The 21723-nt window shown below is 43.7% G+C and overlaps 1 protein-coding gene across 1 annotated transcript; it reads left to right on the forward strand.

Moving 5' to 3' along the window:
* Nucleotides 1-35: 35 nt before the first annotated feature.
* Nucleotides 36-20384, forward strand: Ubr7 (ubiquitin protein ligase E3 component n-recognin 7). Its single transcript, XM_021178617.2, has 11 exons — nt 36-222; nt 3632-3765; nt 4183-4243; nt 5700-5795; nt 8233-8286; nt 8666-8771; nt 10576-10784; nt 11781-11930; nt 12784-12946; nt 14410-14471; nt 18366-20384. The coding sequence occupies exons 1-11, from the start codon at nt 73-75 to the stop codon at nt 18456-18458; spliced, it is 1278 nt and encodes a 425-aa protein (XP_021034276.1). The 5' UTR covers nt 36-72; the 3' UTR covers nt 18459-20384.
* Nucleotides 20385-21723: the final 1339 nt, after the last annotated feature.

Raw genomic sequence — 21723 nt, forward strand, 5'->3', positions numbered from 1 at the left:
GACGCCCCTGGCGGCGGCCACTTTTCCCGCCTCCTCCTGGGCCCACGCAGCGGAGCCCGGTGACAGTTGAGGATGGCCGGAGCCGAGAGCCCCGCCGGGTGCCAGGCGGAGCTGGAGCCCGTGGTGTCGCTGGTGGACGTGCTCGAGGAAGACGAGGAGTTGGAGAATGAGGCGTGCGCCGTCCTGGGCGGCAGCGACTCGGAGAAGTGCTCCTACTCGCAGGTGCGCGCGGCCCGGCTGCTCCCGCCGTCCTGCCTGTTTCCCCGCTGGCCGCGGCCCGGCCCACTCCCGGCGGCCCTTTACTCTGTGCTTCTACAGCCCCGGCCCGGCTGCCATTTCATCCTCAGCTTGTCGCTACCAGGGCTGTCCCTTGGTTCCGCTGACGGTACACTGCAGGCTCCGGTCCTCCAGTTGTCGCCTCTTGGTGGCCTGCTTTTCACGAGGTTGTTCTCGTGACCTCTCAAACCCAGATATTCTTCGCTCCACTTCTCCCACCCCCAAAGAATGTGAATTAGGGACCAGATGGGGGAAAGTAAAGGGAAAGTGGGCCGGCTTTGAAAATCTTCCGGTGAGGTTCGGCTTCCGGACACTCCTGCAAGTCTAGTTTAACTGCTAGCTGCCCCCACCCCACCCCCTTTCTGGTTAAATGAAGTTCCGTGTGTATGTGCTATGTGACATCCCCTCTCCCTGGGGACTGTAAAGCCAAGAGAAAAGGATCTGTTTGGCATTTCTGGGACCTTGTGAACGTGAGAGTTTGAGGGGCTGAGATGTAGTGTTTACTGACGCATACTGTACATTTAAGTACTAAAGTGGAAAAGGGTGGGTAGGAAGGAAACTTAACAAGGATGAGAATTGGTGGAAGGAAACAGGCTAACTATGCCCATGGGTGGAGTGGAAGACTAGGGTAGGAGTGAAGGGACTTGGCGTTATGGTGTGGCGTGGACTGAAGTCATAATACTATTTGTCTTCGTTGACCAAGTTGGGTTTGCACTGTAAAATTGCGAGATTGTTGAATAAATCTTGTATCCCAGAAATAGTCATAGAATGGTCGCTGGTATTTAAATTTGGAGGATCATTGTTAGGTCTCAAACCCTGGACTCTGCTGTTGTGCCTATTTAACATATCAAAGCCGATGGTGGCCTCCAGGTTCTCCCTGCCCTGCTGTCCCTTTCCGGACTCTCCTGGAAGGCATACCCAACCCCCTTTCCCAGACTTCTCCAGCCCAGGAGCCGGGCTACCCTTCCCCCCAGCTTCCCTTCCCTAAATAATCCAGCCATTTTGTTTATGCAGCTCTCTTGGGTCTCCTGGCTGTAGCACCTGGCTCCCCATCCCTTCCCCCTTCCCCTCCTCGCTCTTCTCCCAGGGCCCAGCTCAGAATCTTTAGCCTCTGGACTCTCCTAAAAGTCCTTGCTTCCGTGCTCTTCCTTTTTTTTTTTTTTTTTTTTTTTTTTTTTGGTTTTTCGAGACAGGGTTTCTCTGTGTAGCCTTGGCTGTCCTGGAACTCACTTTGTAGACCAGGCTGGCCTTGAACTCAGAAATCCGCCTGCCTCTGCCTCCCGAGTGCTGGGATTAAAGGCGTGCGCCACCACGCCCGGCTCGTGCTCTTCCTTTTATAGTAAACTTTTTCCTTCAACCTCCCAAGGAACAGGCATGTCCTTTCCTTTTTATTTCTCCTTTTCATTCAGTGACCATTAAATCACACACCCACCCTTTCATTGGAAGAAGGAAAGAAAGGTCCTAAGTCTGTATGTAAGCTGTTTATTAATATACTTATCTTTATACAATATTAACTAAAATTGTTGTTGGAGGTAGGATCTTATGTACCCCAGATCTGCCTTGAATTTTTTATTATCTTTACCTCCCAAGTGCTGCTGGTATTACAAGTGTGTACCACCATGCTTGGCTTAAAGTCTTGTTTCTGGTGAATTTTGTTTTTGTTTTTTGAGACAGTCAGATTGAGTGGTTCTAATTGGTCTGAAACTCACTATGCAGGCCAGGCTAGCCTTGAACTCACAAAGATCCACCTCCCTCCCAAGTGCTAGGATTAAAGGCCTGGTCTTAAGTTTTTGTTTTTAAATAGTCATATCTCTATAAGTATATCAATAATAATAATTATTTTCTTTTAGTTTTTTTGAGACGGAGTTTCTCTATGTAGCACTGGCTGTCCTGGAACTTAGAAATATGCCTCCCTCTGCCTCTCGAATGCTGGGATTAAAAGTGTGTGCCACCACCTGGAAGACTTTTGTCTTTTTAGATTTTAAAGTATTTGTGTGGCTATGTGCATGTGAGCACAGATGCTCTTGAGGGCAGAAGAATCCGATCCCCTCTGGAACCGGAGTTGCAGGGGGTTGTGTGCTGCCAACAGTGTGTACTAGGGACTCAATGCAATGCTAGTTCTCTGAGAGAGCAGTATGTGCTTTTAAGCTCTGGGCCATCTCTCTAACTCCAGGTTGATTTTAACAAGCTTGCTTACTGATGTGTGTGGGCACGTGTACCACATAGCATATGCAGACAGGCGTCAGGGAACAACCTTGTGGAAGCAGTTGTCCTTGCCACCTCTGTATGGGTTCTGGAGGTGGATCGAAGGTTTCCAGGCTTACAGAGCCAGTGACTTTACAGATGGTTTACGGAGCTATCTCGCTGGCCCGGCGAATTCTTTAGTAAACTAGGAGCAGATTGAAATAGACTAGAAGTGTGTGGTAGTTTACTGGCAGGCTCAGTAAAGCACTTGCTGCACCAATACGAGGACCTGTGCTCTGTCCCCGTAACCACACAAAAACCTGGCACGTTGGTGTGTGCTGAGAATCCCCTTACCAACACTTCTAAGTTTTGCTATTTTTCCTTCCAACTTTTTTAAACATTTGTCTCTATTGAACACACTTGCCCTTTTTTATACTTCATTACTTGACAGTAAGTAGTGGGCATAATTACACTTCTAGATGCTTCCTTATACATCTCTCTCCAAATTAAAATGATTAATTTTCCTCTATGGTTGAATTATAAGAATTTCTAAAACAAGAAATGTGAAGGCTGGAGAGATGGCTCAGTGGTTAAGAGCATTGGCTGCTCTTCCAGAGGTCCTGAGTTCAATTCCCAGCAACCACATGGTGGCTCTCAACCCTCTGTAATGAGGTCGATGCCCTCCCTCTTCTGTTATGCAGGTGTACATGCAAATAGAGTACTCATATCCATAATATAAATAACTAAAACCTCTTTAAAAAAAGAAGAGAAATGTGAGCCAAGTGGTGGTGGCACATGGATTACCTAGCACTCAGGGGTAGAAGCAGGCAGATCTCTGAGCTAAGGCTAGCCTGGGCTACAGAGTGAGTTCCAGGACAGTCAGGGCTACACAGAGAAACCCTGTCTCGAAAAACCGAAAAAAAAAAAAAAAAAAAAAGGTGTATTACTCTCTTAAACCTGTAAACTGTAAACTCACCTTTATTTTCATGTGTTAAAATGATTAAACTGATCAAGTTATTCACAGATTTAAACTTCCTATTGCTATAAGAAAAAAATTTACATATAGCTAAGCATCTGAATAGATCTGGGGCTTGTAATAGTGGTTTTGATCCTTTGTTGGTTAACTAGTCTTTCTGTTTTTCTTCCTTTTTGTTTTGGGCTGGTATCTCAGGGCTCAGTGAAGAGACAAGCACTGTACGCCTGTAGCACCTGCACGCCAGAGGGAGAAGAACCGGCAGGAATTTGTCTAGCTTGCAGTTATGAATGTCATGGAAGCCATAAACTGTTTGAACTATACACAAAAAGGTAATGTTTTTTCCTGAGTGTCTTCTGAATGTTTAGATTCTTTCCCAACCTCAATGGCTGCTTAATCTTGTTTTTTATTCAGAATAATTGTGTGTTGGTAAAAATTAATATGGGAGAGAATGGTTTTTCTATAGGCCTTTTAATTATGGAGACTAGCTCAAACTTCTCATCTTTTCGTTATCTCATTTGTTTGTGTGTGTGAGTGATACAGATATTTGTTTTTTATGTGTCGTGATGTCCAGAATGGTAATTTGTATTTATCTGTTTTGTTGTTGGAAAACTCCAACAAGAGACCCGAACATCAGAAAGGATGCCATTTAGATTTTAGGAATGAGTCAGAGGGAGTTATGGTTGGTACTGAAAGAGTGATTAATTTTGAAAGAAGACGTAAATATATGTTCTTCCTTTTTTTAATAGAAATTTTCGTTGTGATTGTGGAAACAGCAAGTTTAAAAATTTGGAATGCAAATTATTTCCTGTAAGTAAGCACTGTGATTACAAATGTACTTGGGAGTAGGGATGGAGAGGTGGCTCAGTGGCTAGGAGCACTCATTGCTCTTCCCATGGTCCAGTTCAGTTCCAGCATCCACAGCTACCTGTAACTCCAGCTCCAGGGGACCCCACCTGCCCCATATAAATAAAAATAAATCTTTTTTTTTTTAAGTGTACTTAATGAGCTGAGGTTGGTATTTACGAAAGTGTAAAAAAAAACAAAAAACAAAAAAAAACCCACCAAAATATTTTCCAAAACATTTTCTTTTGAGTATTTTCACTTTTATGTGGTTGGAAACACTAGATAATGTGTTGAGAGTCTACTATATAGATTGTAGTTAATAGTTCAGGTCTGGGAGGAGATACTCTTTAGGCTGATCTTCACCTGTGCCATGCTGAGGTTTCTAGAGCAAAGCATGGGGCTGAGTGAAGAGCTGTGCTAAGAACTTGTCTGCAAAACAAAATCAAACAATGCTTTCACAGAAGCTGTAGGAAACTGCAGATAAAGGAAGAAGGATGGAGAACGCCACATTAATCATTAATAATTGCTGAAACCTGTTTCCTCCTTTAAGTTTATGACTAATTTTTGATAATCACTTTTCCTCCTTTTGCACTCCAATAACCTGAAAGTCTTAGTATTCACTCGTGCATTTAAGGAAATGTCTGAGGGTTAGAGAGAGGGCTTGGCAGTTGAGGGCATGTACTGTGCTTCTGGAGGACCTGGGTTCAGTCTCCAGCATCCAGCACCCAGTTGTGTAGAGCTGTCTGTAACTCCAGCTCCAAGGGAATCGATTCCTTTCACCTCTACAGGCACCTACACTCAAGTGCACAAACCAAAAGGAAGTGGAGTATGGTGGTGCTTGCTCACCTGTATTCTCAGAACTGCGGAGTCAGAAACAGGTGGATCTCTGAGATCAAGGTCACCCTGGATTCCAGCTAGAAATACACAGACCCTGTCTCAAAAACTGTTTTTGTTTTTTGAGACAGGGTTTCTCTGTATAGCCCTGGCTGTCCTGGAACTCACTTTGTAGACCAGGCTGGCCTCAAACTCAGAAATCGCCTGCCTCTGCCTCCCAAGTGCTGGGATCAAAGGCGTGCGTCACCACGCCTGGCTTGAAAACTGTTTTTAAAAGAGTGTCTTGAAATCCCAGACAAGCTGGTCATACATATGATTTTTTTTTTATGTTTTATTGTATGAGTATATAAATAAAATTTTCTCAGTTGCTGCAAGGAAGATAGAGAGAATAAAGTTTTTTTTTTCTGTTTTTGTCTCTGTAGCTTAAAAAATTATTTGTTGAGTAGTGACTTCTTTTTTGTTAGTTGAAAGTTAATGACTAGCTTGTAGGAAGATGCTTAGTGCCGAGATTTCTTAAATGTATAAGTTTGATGGTTCATGACCTAGTATTGTACCAGTATATGTACTGAACTTTATTCTCTTTCAGGACAAAGCAAAGGTAAACTCTTGCAATAAGTACAACGACAACTTTTTTGGATTATACTGCATCTGTAAGAGACCTTATCCTGATCCTGAAGATGAGGTAAGAGAGTCAGAAGTTTAAAATAAACTCAAGCTGAACTGGGGTTTTGTTACTGCTGCTTGTTTTAGTTTTAGTTTGTTTATTTTTGTATATCATAGAATGAAAATATCGGAGAGGACTTTCTTTTCTCACCCTCAGATATTTTCTGAGAAATCTCAGCTTCTTTCCTCTGTGAAAGAAAATAGCTATGCAAATAGGCTTCTTTTAAAATTTCAATAACAAGTGTAAACAAAATCCCTGAGTTATCTGTGCATTTACTTCTGCAACTAGCTTTTCCCGGTCAGCTTCTGTAGTAAACAGTCTACCAGCCCAGCTGGATGTGGTGACTCAGGCCTTTAGTCTTAGCTCTCAAGAGATAGAGGCTGGCACTCATTCACAAGTTCAAGCTCAGCCTGACCCACATGATGAAGTCCAAGCCAGTCAGGGCTACATAGGGAGATCCTGTCTCTACAAGATAAGAGAAGACAATGCAAGCCTGCCTTGTAGCTTCCATAAGTCAGTTAACTGTTCTGTGGCAGAACAGCACTATCTAGATGGCCCCTTACAGGATTCAGTGTACATCCACAGGTATCTAACTCTATATAGCACTCTAGGTGTTATATAAAAGCACAGCTGTTGGTGGGTCTAAGAATACTCTTATCTGTATTTAAAATTGTGATTGTGACTACCAAAAGAGTTCAACCAGTGGTAGTTATTTTGATAGTATTTCTCTTCCTCCCTCCCTCCCTCCATTCCTTTCTTTTAATGGTGAAAAAAATGTGTACATGTAGAATTAGCCAGCTATAATTGGTTTAGATTGCCAATCAATTGCCAGCTTTGTTGGCAACATCCAGAGCATCATAATCAGGAGTCCACCGAACATAGCCCTCTTCCTGCCTTCTCTCCATTAGGCCTTCTGAGAATGTTGACTTTGGCCACATCAGTGTCATAGCCATTTGATCTGGTGCTGTTGGCCTTGACACCCACAGTGAACACAAGTGTGTTGTTGTGGCTGACTCAGTGGTCAGGGGAGTTGATGATAGCTCAGAAGTCAAGCTTGTTCCTCCTGGCTTTTGATGGTATTTGCATCTTGGGCTGCAGGAAGGTGGGTGGCATGCATATCATTTTGTAGCTGTGGATGCTTTTTAACACAGCCATTTGGGCTTTCAAGGTCTTCACTTTGGCTTTGGCTTTGGCTTTGGGGATAGGCACTTTTTGATTTTAGTGCCATCCTGGCAAAAGTGAGTCAGTCTTAGTGTGTAGCCCTGTCTTGTTTTAAACTCAGCATTGACTGCAGGGATCCCTTAACAGGTTTTCTTAACACTCTTAGCTCCATGTATTATCAACCCTTTAAAGCCTTGCCAGGCAGATCAATGACATAGGACCATGTATTATTAGTTCCTTTAGAATTGTTTTTCTGTATGTTATGTATGTGTGTTTTACCCATGTGTATGTAGGTGTACTAAGTGGGTACCTGGTGCACGTGGAGGTCAGCGGGGCTTCAGCCGCTCTGGGTGCTAGGTTCTTTGTTAGAGTAGCAAGTGTTCTTAACCACCGAGTCATCTCCCTCGGCATGAAGGAGGTTACACAGTTGTCTGAGTTTTGGGGATATGTACAGTGATCTCTGTGCTGGCTTTTCATATCCTTAGGCAATGTTTTGTTTGTATATTTATGGATCTGATAGAGTACTTTGTGCATTATAGAGGAGTTAACTTCCACCTTTCTGGCTTTTTAATCATTTGGAACCATATTTATTGAATCACATTTTATATAAGGGGGAATTTGAAGTGTCTTTAACAAATATCTTTTAGAACTGGATATTTTTTTTTTTCTTTTCAAAGATTTATTTTATTTATTATATGTAAGTACACTGTAGCTGTCCTCAGACACTCCAGAAGAGGGAGTCAGATCTCGTTACAGATGGTTGTGAGCCACCATGTGGTTGCTGGGATTTGAACTCTGGACCTTCGGAAGAGCAGTCGGGTGCTCTTACCCACTGAGCCATCTCACCAGCCCAGAACTGGATATTTTTAAGAATGGGGTAAAATGTTTACTTATAGTACTTTTGAAACAGAAGACTCCCTCCCTTTCAAAACAGTAATAAATTAAGAGGCAGAAAACAAAACAAAACTTCTAGTGTATGTATGTATTTCTTAATAAAACACCACAGTAAAAGGATGGGAAAACAGTTAGATGTTAACTAGTTGGAATGAAAGCCTAAGATAAATGGAAAATCATCCCCCATACTCTACTTTGGTGTGCAGTTTTCCTAGTGTTGACTGTCAAGGAGCTTCGATGCTCACTTGCAAACTACTTCATCTAGAATGGGCCTGTCCTCTTGACTTTTCTCATAGAGTTGCTAGAGAATTACCTAATTTTTAATTCTGCTGTGGGCCAGATTTACTTCTGTACACTAGAATTCAAAACAATCATTAACATTTTCTATTTTTTGGGTCAGGTTCCAGATGAGATGATACAGTGTGTGGTCTGTGAAGACTGGTTCCATGGCAGGGTAAGCAACATTCTAGCACTTAGTGGGTGAGGAAGAAAGATCTGAAGTTCAAGGCTACCCTCAGCTACTTGAGACCCTGTCTTAAATAAATGGGGCTGGGAAATTGCTCACTGGGTCAAAGAGCACACCTTTAATGCTAGTACTTGGAATGCAGAGACTGGCTGACAGCTGTAAGTTCAAGGCCAGTCTGGTTCACATAGCAATTTCCAAGCCTGCCAGCACTTACATAGTGAGACCCTGTCTCAAAACAATATTTTTCTGTTTTATATTCCTTTTGATGAGGATGTAATCAGTGTATTCTTGCACTCTCTATTTATAAAAGCAAACATCATAGAGGACTTGGCGATCACAGGAAACATCTGGGTTTCTCTATCCACAGCATCTTGGTGCCATTCCCCCTGAGAGTGGGGATTTCCAGGAGATGGTGTGTCAGGCTTGTATGAGGCGCTGTTCGTTCTTGTGGGCTTATGCTGCCCAGTTGGCAGGTAAGTATTTCTGCGAGGTTGATGCGACACAGATTTGTGCTCATGAAATCTGTGTGTTCAATCAAGAATTTTCAGTAGCTATTTCTAACTAGACTTTAGAGAGATCTAGAAACATCCAGCTGTGCCCCTCTTCTACCCAGTGGACTGGTTGGGAGCCTACCAGGAACAAATGTGAACTTGAATACTATGATGCAGAGTATTGATGTGACCAGAGTTAGAGAAAGTGCAGGAGGAAGTATTTGGGTGGGATTTTGAAGAACAAATAGAGCTAAAGTACGTAGTTATATTTAACACATGTTTTGAAAGGATTGGCATCATAATTCTTACGGCTATGACACAATGCATTAGACTTTTGAATAATGGGTAAATATTGCTCACAGTTCTTAAAGCTGACAGTAAAGGTCAAGTTGATGGATGTGAAGGCCATTCTTCATACATGGGACTTTCTGTGTGTCTTCAGGCCATGGAGAGAACATGCAGTCTCCTAGGAATGTTAGTTGCAGCTATGATGGGAGGCCCTGTGACCTAGCCACCTTCTAAAAGCCATTCCTTTTAATACCACAGCACTGCAGGTTGGCTTTTAACTTATATATTTTGTGATGTGTATGTATCCCACCCATAGAAGATGGGGAAACAATATGTTATGAGGCAACACACCGAGAAACAGAGTAAAAGCACAAGATGTCATGGTGGATAGCTCTATTTGATGATTCCACTTAACTGGGCATATTTCCTGCTGTGCCATCTTGATTTCCTGGGCTTACCTTTAGGGATTTTGAACATAAAAGCTACAAGCAGTATAACTGTGCCTAAGATTTCCCTACACTAGCAACCTCCGGGTTGCTACGGTCACAGCTCTTTCTGTTCATTCTCCTCCCAGACAGTGCCCATGTTTTACAGACATTCGAGCTATATGCATTTGCCACAGGATTTTCCTTTTTGCTTTTGGCTGGTTGGTTGTTCTGATGTGTCTGTCGTCCTAAGAATCAAACCCAGACCCTCAGGTCTAGGTGCTAGGCAGGAGCTTTCCACTAAGCCTCCCCTTGCACTGTCTGGCTGTTTTTCAAAGTAAGCTTTCTCTGTCACAGAGGTTGGCCTCAAACTCATGGGTTCTCAGTCTGGGTTTTTCTTGTCTTTCTCTCCGTGTCAGTTGCTGTGCCCTAGATTGCAGCACCCCACCATGAGCTTCTTTGCTGTTTGTCTCCAGACCCTCCTTTCAACTGAAAGCTCGTGTTTTCGAATTGCCTTTTTCTTTCTTTCTTTCTTTCTTTCTTTCTTTCTTTCTTTCTTTCTTTCTTTCTTTCTTTCTTTCTTTCTTAGTTAAATCCTTTCCCACAGCCTTGGTTCTTTAGTTAGCCCTTCTTTTAACAGATGTAGTATATTCTTTATGTATAAGGTGCTTATGTAGTGATGCATATTTTTTAATGAACCATTTATTTGGATAGGCAGGCATACGGGTAAGAGTGCTAATTCATTTCTTTTTTTTTTTCTTTCTTTTTTTTTCTTTAAGTTTTATTTATTTAATGTATATCTGCATGTACACCTGCATACCAGAAGGGGACATCATTTCATTATGAGATGGTTGTGAGCCATCATGTGGTTGCTGGGAATTGAACCCAGGACCTCTGGAAGGGCTGCCAGTGCTCTTAACCGCTGAGCCATCTCTCCAGCCCCTAATTCATTTCTTGTTGTTACAGAGGTTCAGGTTGCCTTGTTTCCTAGTCTGAGATATTTTAAGAATATGATTTCTTGATCTGAGAGGCCTATGGCCAGCTTTGTTGTGTGTGTCTCGTTGAACCCACAGTCACCAGGATATCTGCTGAAGATGATGGGCTGCTGCCGAATGCTACTGGGATGGGAGATGAAGATGTTAGCAAGCCTGAAAATGGAGCTCCCCAAGATAATGGCCTGAAAGAGGATGTTCCGGACCATGGCAGGGATTCTGTCAACGAGGTGAAAGCTGAGCAGAAGAACGAGCCCTGCACCAGCTCTAGTTCTGAGTCTGACCTCCAGGTAGTGTATGATATTCATGCCACATCCCAAGTGAAACTGGGGGCTGCGTGCTCGGACCTGGAGTTTGATCCCCAGACCCATGAGAAAATGCTGGGCATGGGCTGGAGAGGTGCCTCAGTCACAAAGTGCTTGATGGACAAGCATGAGGGTTTGAGTTCTCCAGTACCCAGGTGACGAAACAAAATGGCCAGGTTGGGCATGATGGCACTTTGATCCCAGCACTTAGAGGCAGAGGCAGGTACATCTCTGTGAGTTTGAAGCTGGCCTAGTTAACATAGCAAGTTCTAGTTTAGCCTGAGCTGTATAGTGATAGCCTGTTTGAAACAACAAAGCCTTGTGCAGTATGCATCTGCATCCCAGTGTTGGGATGTTGGAGATGAGCCGATCCCTGGAGTTTGTTGACAGATATTCTAGCCAATCAATGAGTTTTAGGTTCAGTGAGAGACCCTGTTTCAAAAAATAAATGGAGAAATTGATTGAAAAAGACTCTTGAATGTCAGTGTCCTTCCTACACATGCACACATGCGTGCGCGTTCACACACACACATACACACACAGAGAGAGAGAGAGAGAGAGAGAGAGAGAGAGAGTGCGCGCGCGCTCGCTCGCTCGCTCGCTTGCCTGCGTACTGGGCTGCTTTCCAGAGAACCTGGAGTTGACTTCTAGAACCCACATTTTCCAGATGCCCTCTTACAGCCTTCATGGGCACCATGGTGAGAAACACACGTAGGCAAAGCACCCACACACATAATTATTTCTTTAAACTTAAAAATACAAAAGCCCGGGGCTGGTGAGATGGCTCAGTGGGTAAGAGCACCCGACTGCTCTTCTGAAGGTCCGGAGTTCAAATCCCAGCAACCACATGGTGGCTCACAACCATCTGTAACAAGATCTGACTCCCTCTTCTGGAGTCTGAAGACAGCTACAGTGTACTTACATATAATAATAATAAAAAAAAAATACAAAAACTCACTTCAAAACTTAATTTTATTTCAGACAGTGTTTAAGAAAGAAAATATCAAAACTGAGCCACAGTCCAGCTGCAGACTTCAGGAACTCCAAGCCAAGCAGTTTGTAAAGAAAGATGTTGCCACCTATTGGCCCTTGAACTGGCGCAGCAAACTATGCACCTGTCAAGACTGTATGGTGAGTGTTTGGCTCCACTTGATGTTCACAGAGTAGACACTGCAAGACTTATTCAAGGATCGATATCTGAGTTCAGGGGACACTGATTTCCTATGGGCCAAATTTATGAAGTTCCTTTTTTTTTTTTAAAGACTTATTTATATGAGTACAATGTAGCTGTCTTCAGACACACCAGAAGAGAACACTGGATTTCATTACAGATGGCTGTGAGCCACCAGTGGTTGCTGGGAATTGAACTCAGGACCTCTGGTAGAGCACTCAGTGCACTTAACCGCTGAGCCATCTCTCCAGCCCGTAGACTGAATTCTTGTAGGGAAATAGGAACTATGTGATACTTCCTGTCAGGTTTTAGTAGAAAACAGTTCTGAGGCTGGAGAGAAGGCTCAGCCGGCAAGAGGACTTACTACTCTTGAAGAGGACCTGGCTCAGTTCCCAGGTTTCTCATGGTGTCTCACAAGTGCCTGTACTCCAGACCCAGAGTATCTGATGGCTTCTTCTGGCTCTGTGGGCACCTACCTTTAAGTAGTGCACTGACTTATGTCCAGGCAAAATACCCATGCATATAAAAATAATTAAAAAAAAAAAACTACCAGTTCTTTATATCGTAGAATTGCTTAGAAAGTAAACTAGTAGATCTTAAATTCAGAGTATATAGACTGTGGAAGTTGGAAGATTTCTGAAAAAAATCTGGGCCAAAAGTATAAATTCAACAAGTCAACTTTGAAGCTTACAATTTTCTAGGTGTGATTTTTAAAAATTTTTAAAGTTATTATTTATTCTCCTTAATTTGACTTTCTAAAAATGACATTCTAAATGGGGGAACCGGAAAATTTTTTTTTTTTTTTTTTTAAAGAAAATGTATGGAGAACTAGACGTCCTGTTCCTGACAGATGAATGTGATACAGTTCTGGCTTATGAGAACAAAGGCAAGAGCGACCAGGCAACTGATAGAAGGGACCCTTTAATGGACACCCTCAGCAGCATGAATAGAGTCCAGCAAGTGGAGCTCATCTGTGGTAAATCCTGTTCACAAGGCTTTCTTCATTTTGCAGGAAAATGGATGATCACCTGTGTTTGTAACTCTAACGAAAATTAGAATTATGTAGTAGACCTTAGCTATTGTTTGATTTTTAAAAATTCTGAAGTTTAGTTGCTGTTACCAAGGATCATTAGCATTTCATGCTAGAATAATGTTTAAGAAACCACAGTTTTCCCCAGGTGGCGCTGGTGCATACTTTAATCCCAGCACTTGGGAGGCAGAGGCAGGAGGATTTTTGTAAGTTTGAGACCAGTCAGGAAGGAAGAAAGGAAGAGAAAGAAGCCCTCAGCGTGAACTATTTTAACTGAGGGCAGGTGTGTGAGCACAGCCTGGTAAGAAGAGTGTTCCACCCTTTGAGAAGAGTCTCCACTGAGCACTGTCTCTCCCTTTGGGAAGTGTGGCAGTTTTGAGCTTTACAGGAAGTCAGGAAGCTCCAGCGTGCTCTGCTGAGGTAAGGTGCCAGTTTTAGCCACTTTCCACTTGGCTCCCTATTATAGCATTGATCATTTCCCTTACTTATAATCAGTAATTTTTTTTTTACCTTCATTAGATTAAAAACTTAAAGTTTTTCTTAGTTGGTGTACAAGTAATAGACTTTATTATGATGTTTTCATATGAATATATTACTGTTTTGGGGGTGAATTTACATGTACACACCACACACACACACACACACACACACACACAGGTAGACTCCAAGAACCTGACTGTTTTTCAGTGATAGGGGCTGTGTTTAAGAGATTCATCAGCTGTGATAAAGCCTCAAGTGTACATAAACTCGAGTGAGTACATGAGTTTAAAGCTGTCTGATGAGGCTGGTAGAGATGGTGACACACTCCTTTAGTCCTAGCACTTGGGGGGCAGAGGCAAGCTGGTCTCTTGAGTTCCAGGCCAGCCAGGGCTACACAGAGAAACCCTGTCTTTTTTTTTTTTTTAAAGATTTATTTAATATCACACATAAGTACACTGTAGCTGTCTTCGAACACACCAGAAGAGGGCACCAGATCTCATTATGGGTGGTTGTGAGCCATCATGTGGTTGCTGGGATTTGAACTCAGGACCTTCAGAAGAACAGTCAGTGCTCTTAACCGCTGAGCCATCTCTCCAGCCCGAGAAACCCTGTCTTAAAAACAGCAAAGCAACAACAGCAAAAGCTGTCTGATGAGCCTGTTAGTTGATTTACGGAGAAATTAGGAGCCCTTTGCAGAAGGCTCAGCTAGTGTTTATAAAGTGAGGATATTTCTGGGAGGTGTTTGTTCTTGTTAAACCCAGATACCATAATGAGGGAAGCCAGACTTGAGAGGAATGGGAAACAATGTTCTCTGCATTTTAAGTAAGAAAACATTGGTATAAACTGTTAAACACTTGCCTAGCAATGGCACAGGTTTTAAAAGTATATGGCCTATGTGAATTTGAGGTATTGTTGTGCTTTTGATTTAGAATACAATGACTTGAAGACTGAACTTAAGGATTACCTGAAGAGATTTGCTGATGAAGGCACGGTATGTTGCGTTCAAGAACCTTATTCACAGCTTTTTGGCTTGAATGAATTGTTCATTTTCTTTAATGTTAAAAAATTGTTAGGGGGAAAAAAGATTAAAATAACACCAGATATGGTGGCACAGCACCATGGGAGGCAGAAGCAGGTGATTCTATGAGTTTGAGGCCAGCTTGGTCTACAGAGAGATCTCCAGGATAGCCAGAGCTACACAGGGAAGCCCTGTCTTGAAAAACCAAAACCAAACCAACCAAACAAAGGAAAAGCACAGCTTAAATGGAGTACTTGACTTCCTTTTTGCTGCCTATCTCAGCTTCCCAAAGGCTGGGATCACAGGACTGAGCACCGTGCCTGGCTGAGGAGGTGAAAGTGTCACAAAGAAACTACTTCCTAGGTACTGGCAGGTCAGGGAGGATTAGGACGGACCAGAAGAGAGACATCGGAACATGAAGGGCAGGACAGTTACATAGGGTCTGACTGTAGTGGAGGACTATTGGAAGGAATCTGCTGATTCAGATCCTGGGTCGGGAATGGGAGGATGACTCAGCAGAAGCAGTTACACTAGGACTCTGAGAAGCCCAGAGTTGGAAGGAGACTTCTCATCCTGGGCTAAAACATTCTCCTGTGTAGGAAGTCTGTACTTTTTGTTGTCGCTGTTTTAAAGATTTTATGTTTGTTTTATGTGTATGATGTTTGCCTCTATGTATGAATGTGTACCACATGCATGCCTTGTCCCCAAGGAGGCCAGATGGAGTTGAGTGCCCTGGAACTGAATTATAGGCTGTTGTGAGCCACCATGTGGTGCTGGGAACCAAGCTCAGGTCCTCTGCAAGAGCAGCCACTGAGTCATATCTCCAGCACCAATAGTCCTTACTGTAAGATAGCATGACTGTAAGATATATAATGCTTTAAAAATAGAATTCTGGATCAATGTATAGGTACTTCCCAGTCTTCCCTGCTCACGTGTGTGGCAGAATCTCACCTTCATCTCTGTGGCTCCAGGCAGCTGGGTGAGGCCCGTGGGTCCTGCCAGTCTACTTGGGCTCTGACTTGGTCCTCGTGGATGAGGGAGGCCATGTCTCTGGGTTTCTAGATAGGGGCTAAGATGCTGTTTCTATAAAATGAGTTGTAAAGTCAGACACAAAAAGGGTCTTGTCCCAAATGGCTTTGGTTTTGTTGTTGAGACAGAGTCTCTTTAGTGGTGGCTAGCCTAGAATTCCCTTGAGACCAGGATGGCCTTAAACTCAGAACCATTAGTCTTGGACTCAGTGTGGAATTAAAGGTGTGCATCACTGTGCTCAGCTCTGCCTGCTTGTGCTTTGAACCAGCCCTACTTGCCACATGTTGTGGGCCACATCTGTGCTGTCTTCCTCTACTGCAAAGTCTCTCCTTGAGCTAGAATTGAATGTGCCATGGGAACAGTGTGGCTTTCGCCTCCTGTGTAACCTCAGTACTCCTCAGACCCTTAGGGGGCTTTAGAGCCAAGCCCACTGTCTGATTCTGGTGGAGTTTGTGGTCACAGTGCTCTTTATTAAGTTTATCATGTAGCATGGAGATGGCTGAGCAGAAAAGAGCTCTTGCTATGCAACTCTCATGGACCTGAGATTAAATTCCAAAGTGTATATAAAAAGCTTGGTATAATTGCATGCAACTGTAACCCCAGTGCTGTGGAGGCAGAGACAGGAAGATTGCAAGAGCTTCTCAGCCACCATACACACACACACACACACACACACACACACACCCAGGCACACCTACCTGAGAATACACCCTAGTTCCTTTCTCAAAACCATATTAGAAAAAAAAAATGTCTTTTTCAGTTTACAATTTGAAACTATTTTCTACAGAGAAAATTTTGCACTTGATAGGATAATTTAAAAGAACAGAAAATGTAATTTTAGAAAAATTTGGGGCAGGCCAGGCATGGTAGCACATGTCTTTAATCCCAGCACTTGGGAGGCACAGGCAGGTGGATCTCTTTCACTGGGTTCCAGGACACTCAGGACTACATAGTGAAACCCTGTCTCCAAAGGAGGGGGCATTATTTGGGGACCTGAAGATATGGCTCATCAGTTAGGAGGACTGTTCTTCCACAGGACCCGAGTTTGATTCTCAGTACCCACAGGGCAGCTCATGACTGTCTGTGACTCCAATCCCAGGAAATCCAACCCTTTCTACTGGCTCTGTGGGCATTGAATACAGTTGGTGCACAGACAAGCAGGCAAAACACCCATACTCATAAAATATACATACATTTTTAATGATTTGTGTGGCCAATGAGATTGTTCAGTGGATAAGGGCACCTGTCATCAGGCTTGATAACCTGCGTGGGACCCACGTGCTGAAGGAGGGCGCTCCTGAGAGTTACCCTCTGACCTTTGTACATGTGCTTCCCTAGTTAATAGGTGAACATGACTGAAGACAACTAGAATTCAGAATTTGACTCTGCTGTGTGTGGGCTTAGGTCTCCTAACCACAATACCTGGGAGTAAATAGAATTTTCCTTCATGGCTGCTGTTAATGTTTGTAATCCAAGGTTAGGTCAGATTGATTATTTTGCTCATGTGCATTCAAGTGCATTTTTCTTCTGTTCCCCTCCTCCTCCTCTTCCTCCTCCTCTTCCTCTTCCTCCTCCTTCTCCTCTTGTCCCCATCCTTCCTTCCTACCAATAAACACGTCTTTGTATTTTAAAAGAGGTGAAGAAACCTGTCTTGTGATGGCTGCAGTAGACTCAGGGATAGGTTGTCCCAGCTTACCTCATTTTAATCCATGTTTTTCCTTGGTCTTGGTATTACAGACACCTTTGTATGCGAAGCTTTAAATCCTTTGTCATTACTTAAAAGCAGTGCATCCATAATTTGACTTTTTTTTGAGGGTTTTTCTTTATTTTCTCTCCAACCATTTTTCTGTTGATATAACAACCATCTTTTTTAGACTCAAGGTATATTTAAAAAAATTTTTTTAGAGAAAAATATTCTTCCCTATCAGTGTAGAAGAAAGCACAAAGCTGAGCTGAGGGTGGTGGGACAAAGCCTTCATTCCCAGCACTTGGGAGGCAGAAGCCATGTATGTCTTTGTGTTCCAGGCCAGCCACAGCTATATAGTACAACAGGAAAGCACAGACCTAGAGCAGAATACTTTGATGTGTTGTGCTGTGCAGACCAGAAGAAGCTGTGCTGCTGAGCATGTGCAGTGATCTTAGGTCTCTCGGGGCGTTGTGTGGGGATTCTGATGGTTTGTGCATCATAGACTCTAGCTCACCTGATCTTCAAGTGGCTCTGCTAGATGGATGCTGCTTCTATAGTTTTCATGGGCAGATGCTGAGGTAGGTGATACAAACTGAGGTTTGAGCCATTGTCCTTTGCTGCCTGGCTGTGTGACTGAGTGGTCAGCCTCTGTGGGCCTTGGTGAGTATTTCTGTAAAAGAGTGATGTTAACTGAACACTTAAGATTTCTTCCACTGCTGTGAAAAGAAAGCAGTGCCACTGATTAAACTCATTTGAGTTGTAAATCTGCCACTCTTCAGTCAGTGACAGCCTTGCTCTGCACAGCGTCCTGTGTTCTCTGCTCTGGTGCTTGTCAGCTTAGGTGTGGACACCGCAGTTTCGCACCGCAGCGAACTTATCCACATTTAATCCTGTGGTGAGTGGAGGGGTGCCTGCAATTCTTTTTTGTTTTATTTTTGTAGTTTTTGAAACTGGGACACATTAGGTAGCCCAGGCTGGCCTTGAACTTGTGGCTGTCTTCCTATACTAGGATTACAGACTGTGCTACTAGGGTAGCTTTCCTGCCTCTGGAATGAACCGGTGGAGTCCTTTTGCTTGCTTGTGAGTGCTCTGACCTCTTGTTGCTATTGTAGAATGTAGCTCCCTTTCAAATCTTGGCTTTTCATCAACAGGTTGTTAAGAGAGAAGACATTCAGCAGTTCTTCGAAGAGTTTCAATCAAAAAAGAGAAGGCGAGTGGACGGGTTACAGTATTACTGCAGCTAAAGTGGAGTGCCACACTTCCTCAGTCAGGTTCACGAAAATGCCACTGTTCCGGAATAAAGAGACCTGTGTCACACTTGGTCCCCTTTCCATCCTCCCTTGGCCTCAGGCCCTTCTCCTTAAGTAGCAGCAGTGTTTCTACTGGTCTCTCAGCAAGCACCCTCTGTGACTCAGCTCATTCCACAGACTTCCGCTCTTCTGCCCAGGAAACCCAAGACTTCTTTCTGTTCATGTTTTAAGAAGTTTGATTTGATCTCGTGAAAGCAAATGAGCTTCTTTTCTAGCAGTTTGTTCCATGACTTCCAAATGGATGCTCACAGAGCTATTGCCCTCTGGGTCTTCTGGGTCTTGCAGGTTCTCTTCCTGTTAGCCCGGACCTCTGGGGAGCAGTCCCCTCTGCCCCATGATCACGGTGCCTTGGGTCAAAGCTTCCTCAAGCCTGCTCTGCCAGTCCTCTCAGTGCTTCCTGAGATTGATCATGGCTTGAAGAGATTGGGAACTTTTCTCTGTACCAGCCTTCACAGTAGCCGGGACTGATGTTGATGTCTGTTGGAGGTTGGCTTATGGCAGGACTGAGGAAGCAAGCCTTTGTTCTGAATTTCGCTGATTAGTTTGAAGTGAAATTTCATTACTATTCTAATGGCCCTCAAACATCAGCATTAGTACTGTACTGCTCGCAGGGCTTCCAGGGAATCCACTCATGTGAGCCCCTTTGCTGCTGCCTAAAAATGACCAGATCCTACCCCTTAACATGTGGGTGCTTTACAGAGTCCTCTGGTTTCTTACATTATCAGGGATATGCAGAAGCATATATTAAAAATGGACCTATTTTAATACTGTTCTGTTAGGAAAATGTTATTGGAACCTGAATAAGTTATTTTTTCCCTTGAATCTGCTGAAGACAAGGATACTGACTGACCATAGTGGTAGTAAGTGGGGTAATGACAGCCCTAGAAGATGGAGGATTCCAGCCAAAGCCCTCAGCTATATACATATTGAGTCTTTGTAAAAGTGCACACAGTCACTCCCTCCTGACGGCTTGGAGGGTCTTCATGGATTGTTGTATAAAGTCCTGTGTTTGAGAGAAGTCTTTCAGATGGTGTGAAGTCTTTTTAAGCTCCCTCAGTCTATGTGGAAAACATCTTTTGATCCACAAAGACCTAAGTTGCACCCTCCAGAGGAACAAGGTCTTCCCTAGTACACTGTGAGGTACATTAAAGACATTTTAGGCCACATGTTGGTGGGGATTTTTGTGTGTAGGCAGCAGTTGTATGCATGAATACTCGAGTTCCTGGACACGATGAAGTAGCCTACAAATAAGGCCTCAGGAAATGGCATGGCTTCGGTACTGTATACAGCTTGCAGCCTTCTAGTGACAGATCCTGGGAAGACTGCTATGTGGAGCTACAAGGTTCTTCCTGCTGCAGGCGAAGCCTGTGTGCACTGAGCTGGCCTGGATAGGGCTCAGGCAGACCCCTGGTGCCCACAGCCTCGGGGTCTCCTGAGCTGAGGATTTGAATTTGAGAGTTGCACTTTCTATGTACATCCTCAAAACTTCTCTTCCCAGACGTCAGATTTAACCACCACAGTTCCTGTCTGCCCCTGATAGGTCAGAACCAAGGCTTAGCAGCAGTGTCAGTGAGCAGCAAAAATACAGCCAGCCTATGTTGAAGGACTTGCATAAGAACGGTTCCCTACTTAACCAGAAAACCTCTTTTTGTACCTGTTCACAACTAGTTTTCTTACTGACTATTCTCGTAGAGATGGTTTGGGCCAACATGTGGTAGTTGATATTAATGCATGTTTTATGCAGAAGAAAATGTGATACTGGTTGCTTTTAAGGAATTCTGGCATTGTATGTACATTTTTGTAGAAATTATTACTCAATATACTTCAATCAGGTTTCTGTAAAATCCAAATTAAACCTATTCAAAAATAGTTGCTTTTCTCATTGTTCTTGGTCCTGTTTGTTTTTAACTCATTCTGGTCCTACCTAAATCCACAAGGCTGGTGGTGTGTCTGCCCACAGCTTTCCTACCCAGGTTCCAGGTTCCGGTTCAGAATTGGAGGCAGTTCATTTTGTGTCTGCTACTCTATAAAATGGGTCCTGGCTCTTGGGGAAATGGCTCAGCAGGGTTAAGAGAGTTTGCTCAAATGTGACCTGAGTTCAAATCCCAGGACCTACCCAAAAATGAGTACTCACATGCTGGTAGCCCCTGTCACTGTTGAGTGGTGGATATGAGGTTCAGGGCTACCAGCCTAGGTCCAATTTCAGTAACGGATGCTGTCAGAGAGATGGGGAGAGTGATACTGCCCACAGTCAGGTGAATGAAGTGTTCTCTCATCCTTGAGCTGTTCCTGTAGTTAAAACCTTGATGAAGGCATCCTCCGAGCCAGGAAAGGTGCCCTTGGGTGTAGCCAGGAATGCAGCAAGTAACTAGCAATCTGGATAGGATGGCTAAGAAAAGGGACCTAGGTCCTAGAAATTACCAAGTTTCAAATCACTTGGTTCTGTATTTGTAGTAGGGGATGGCATTCTGGAAACTATGGGCTGGCTAGTGGTGTGCCGGGCAGCAGCAGATGGACACACTGTACCTGGCAAATGGCCTTGTAAATACGTAGGTTTCTGGTCAGACACGAGTGCGGCAGTCGGTTACTTAAGAGACCTATAACTGCCCAGATTGCTGAGAACTTGACGCTTGACTGGCCAGCCCTAAATGAAGACATACAGCGCCCCTTTCAAGGGTTAGGCAAAGGAAGGAGAGGCAGAAAGAATCAGCACAGAGGTTGGGGAGGAGTGATGTGGAATGCTGGCTTCTGGGCATCACATGATGCTTGAAACAAAAAACAGGTGAAAAGGTTTTGAGAAGTAATATTTAGTCTTTTTCCTTTAATTTGAAGAGTTAATATAGGTCATGTGAGAATTCAGCAATGGCTGGTGAGTGGGTGGAGTCTGACACCCTGAGTTTGGGTCCCAGGTGGAAGGAGAGAACTGACTCCTCTAAGTTGTCCTCAACCCCCACAAGCTCTATGTGGCATGTGTGCTCACCCCAAATAAACAAGTGAGAGCAGGAGCTGGTTGATGGCTTTCCCTTGGTAGTGGAGCATGTGCTTAGGATACCAACTCCGAGCCCCATTTAAAAAAAACCAGTATAAAACGGTACAATAAAAAAGTAGCAAGCAGGGAATAGAGACACACACCTCAGCGCTCAGAAGACAGAAGCGGGCAGCTCTTGAGTTTGAGGCCAGTGTGGTCTACACAGTTTTA

Source organism: Mus caroli, unplaced genomic scaffold, assembly GCF_978045245.1.
Source record: "Mus caroli unplaced genomic scaffold, Mus_caroli_1 scaffold_14, whole genome shotgun sequence".
Lineage (NCBI taxonomy): Eukaryota > Metazoa > Chordata > Mammalia > Rodentia > Muridae > Mus > Mus caroli.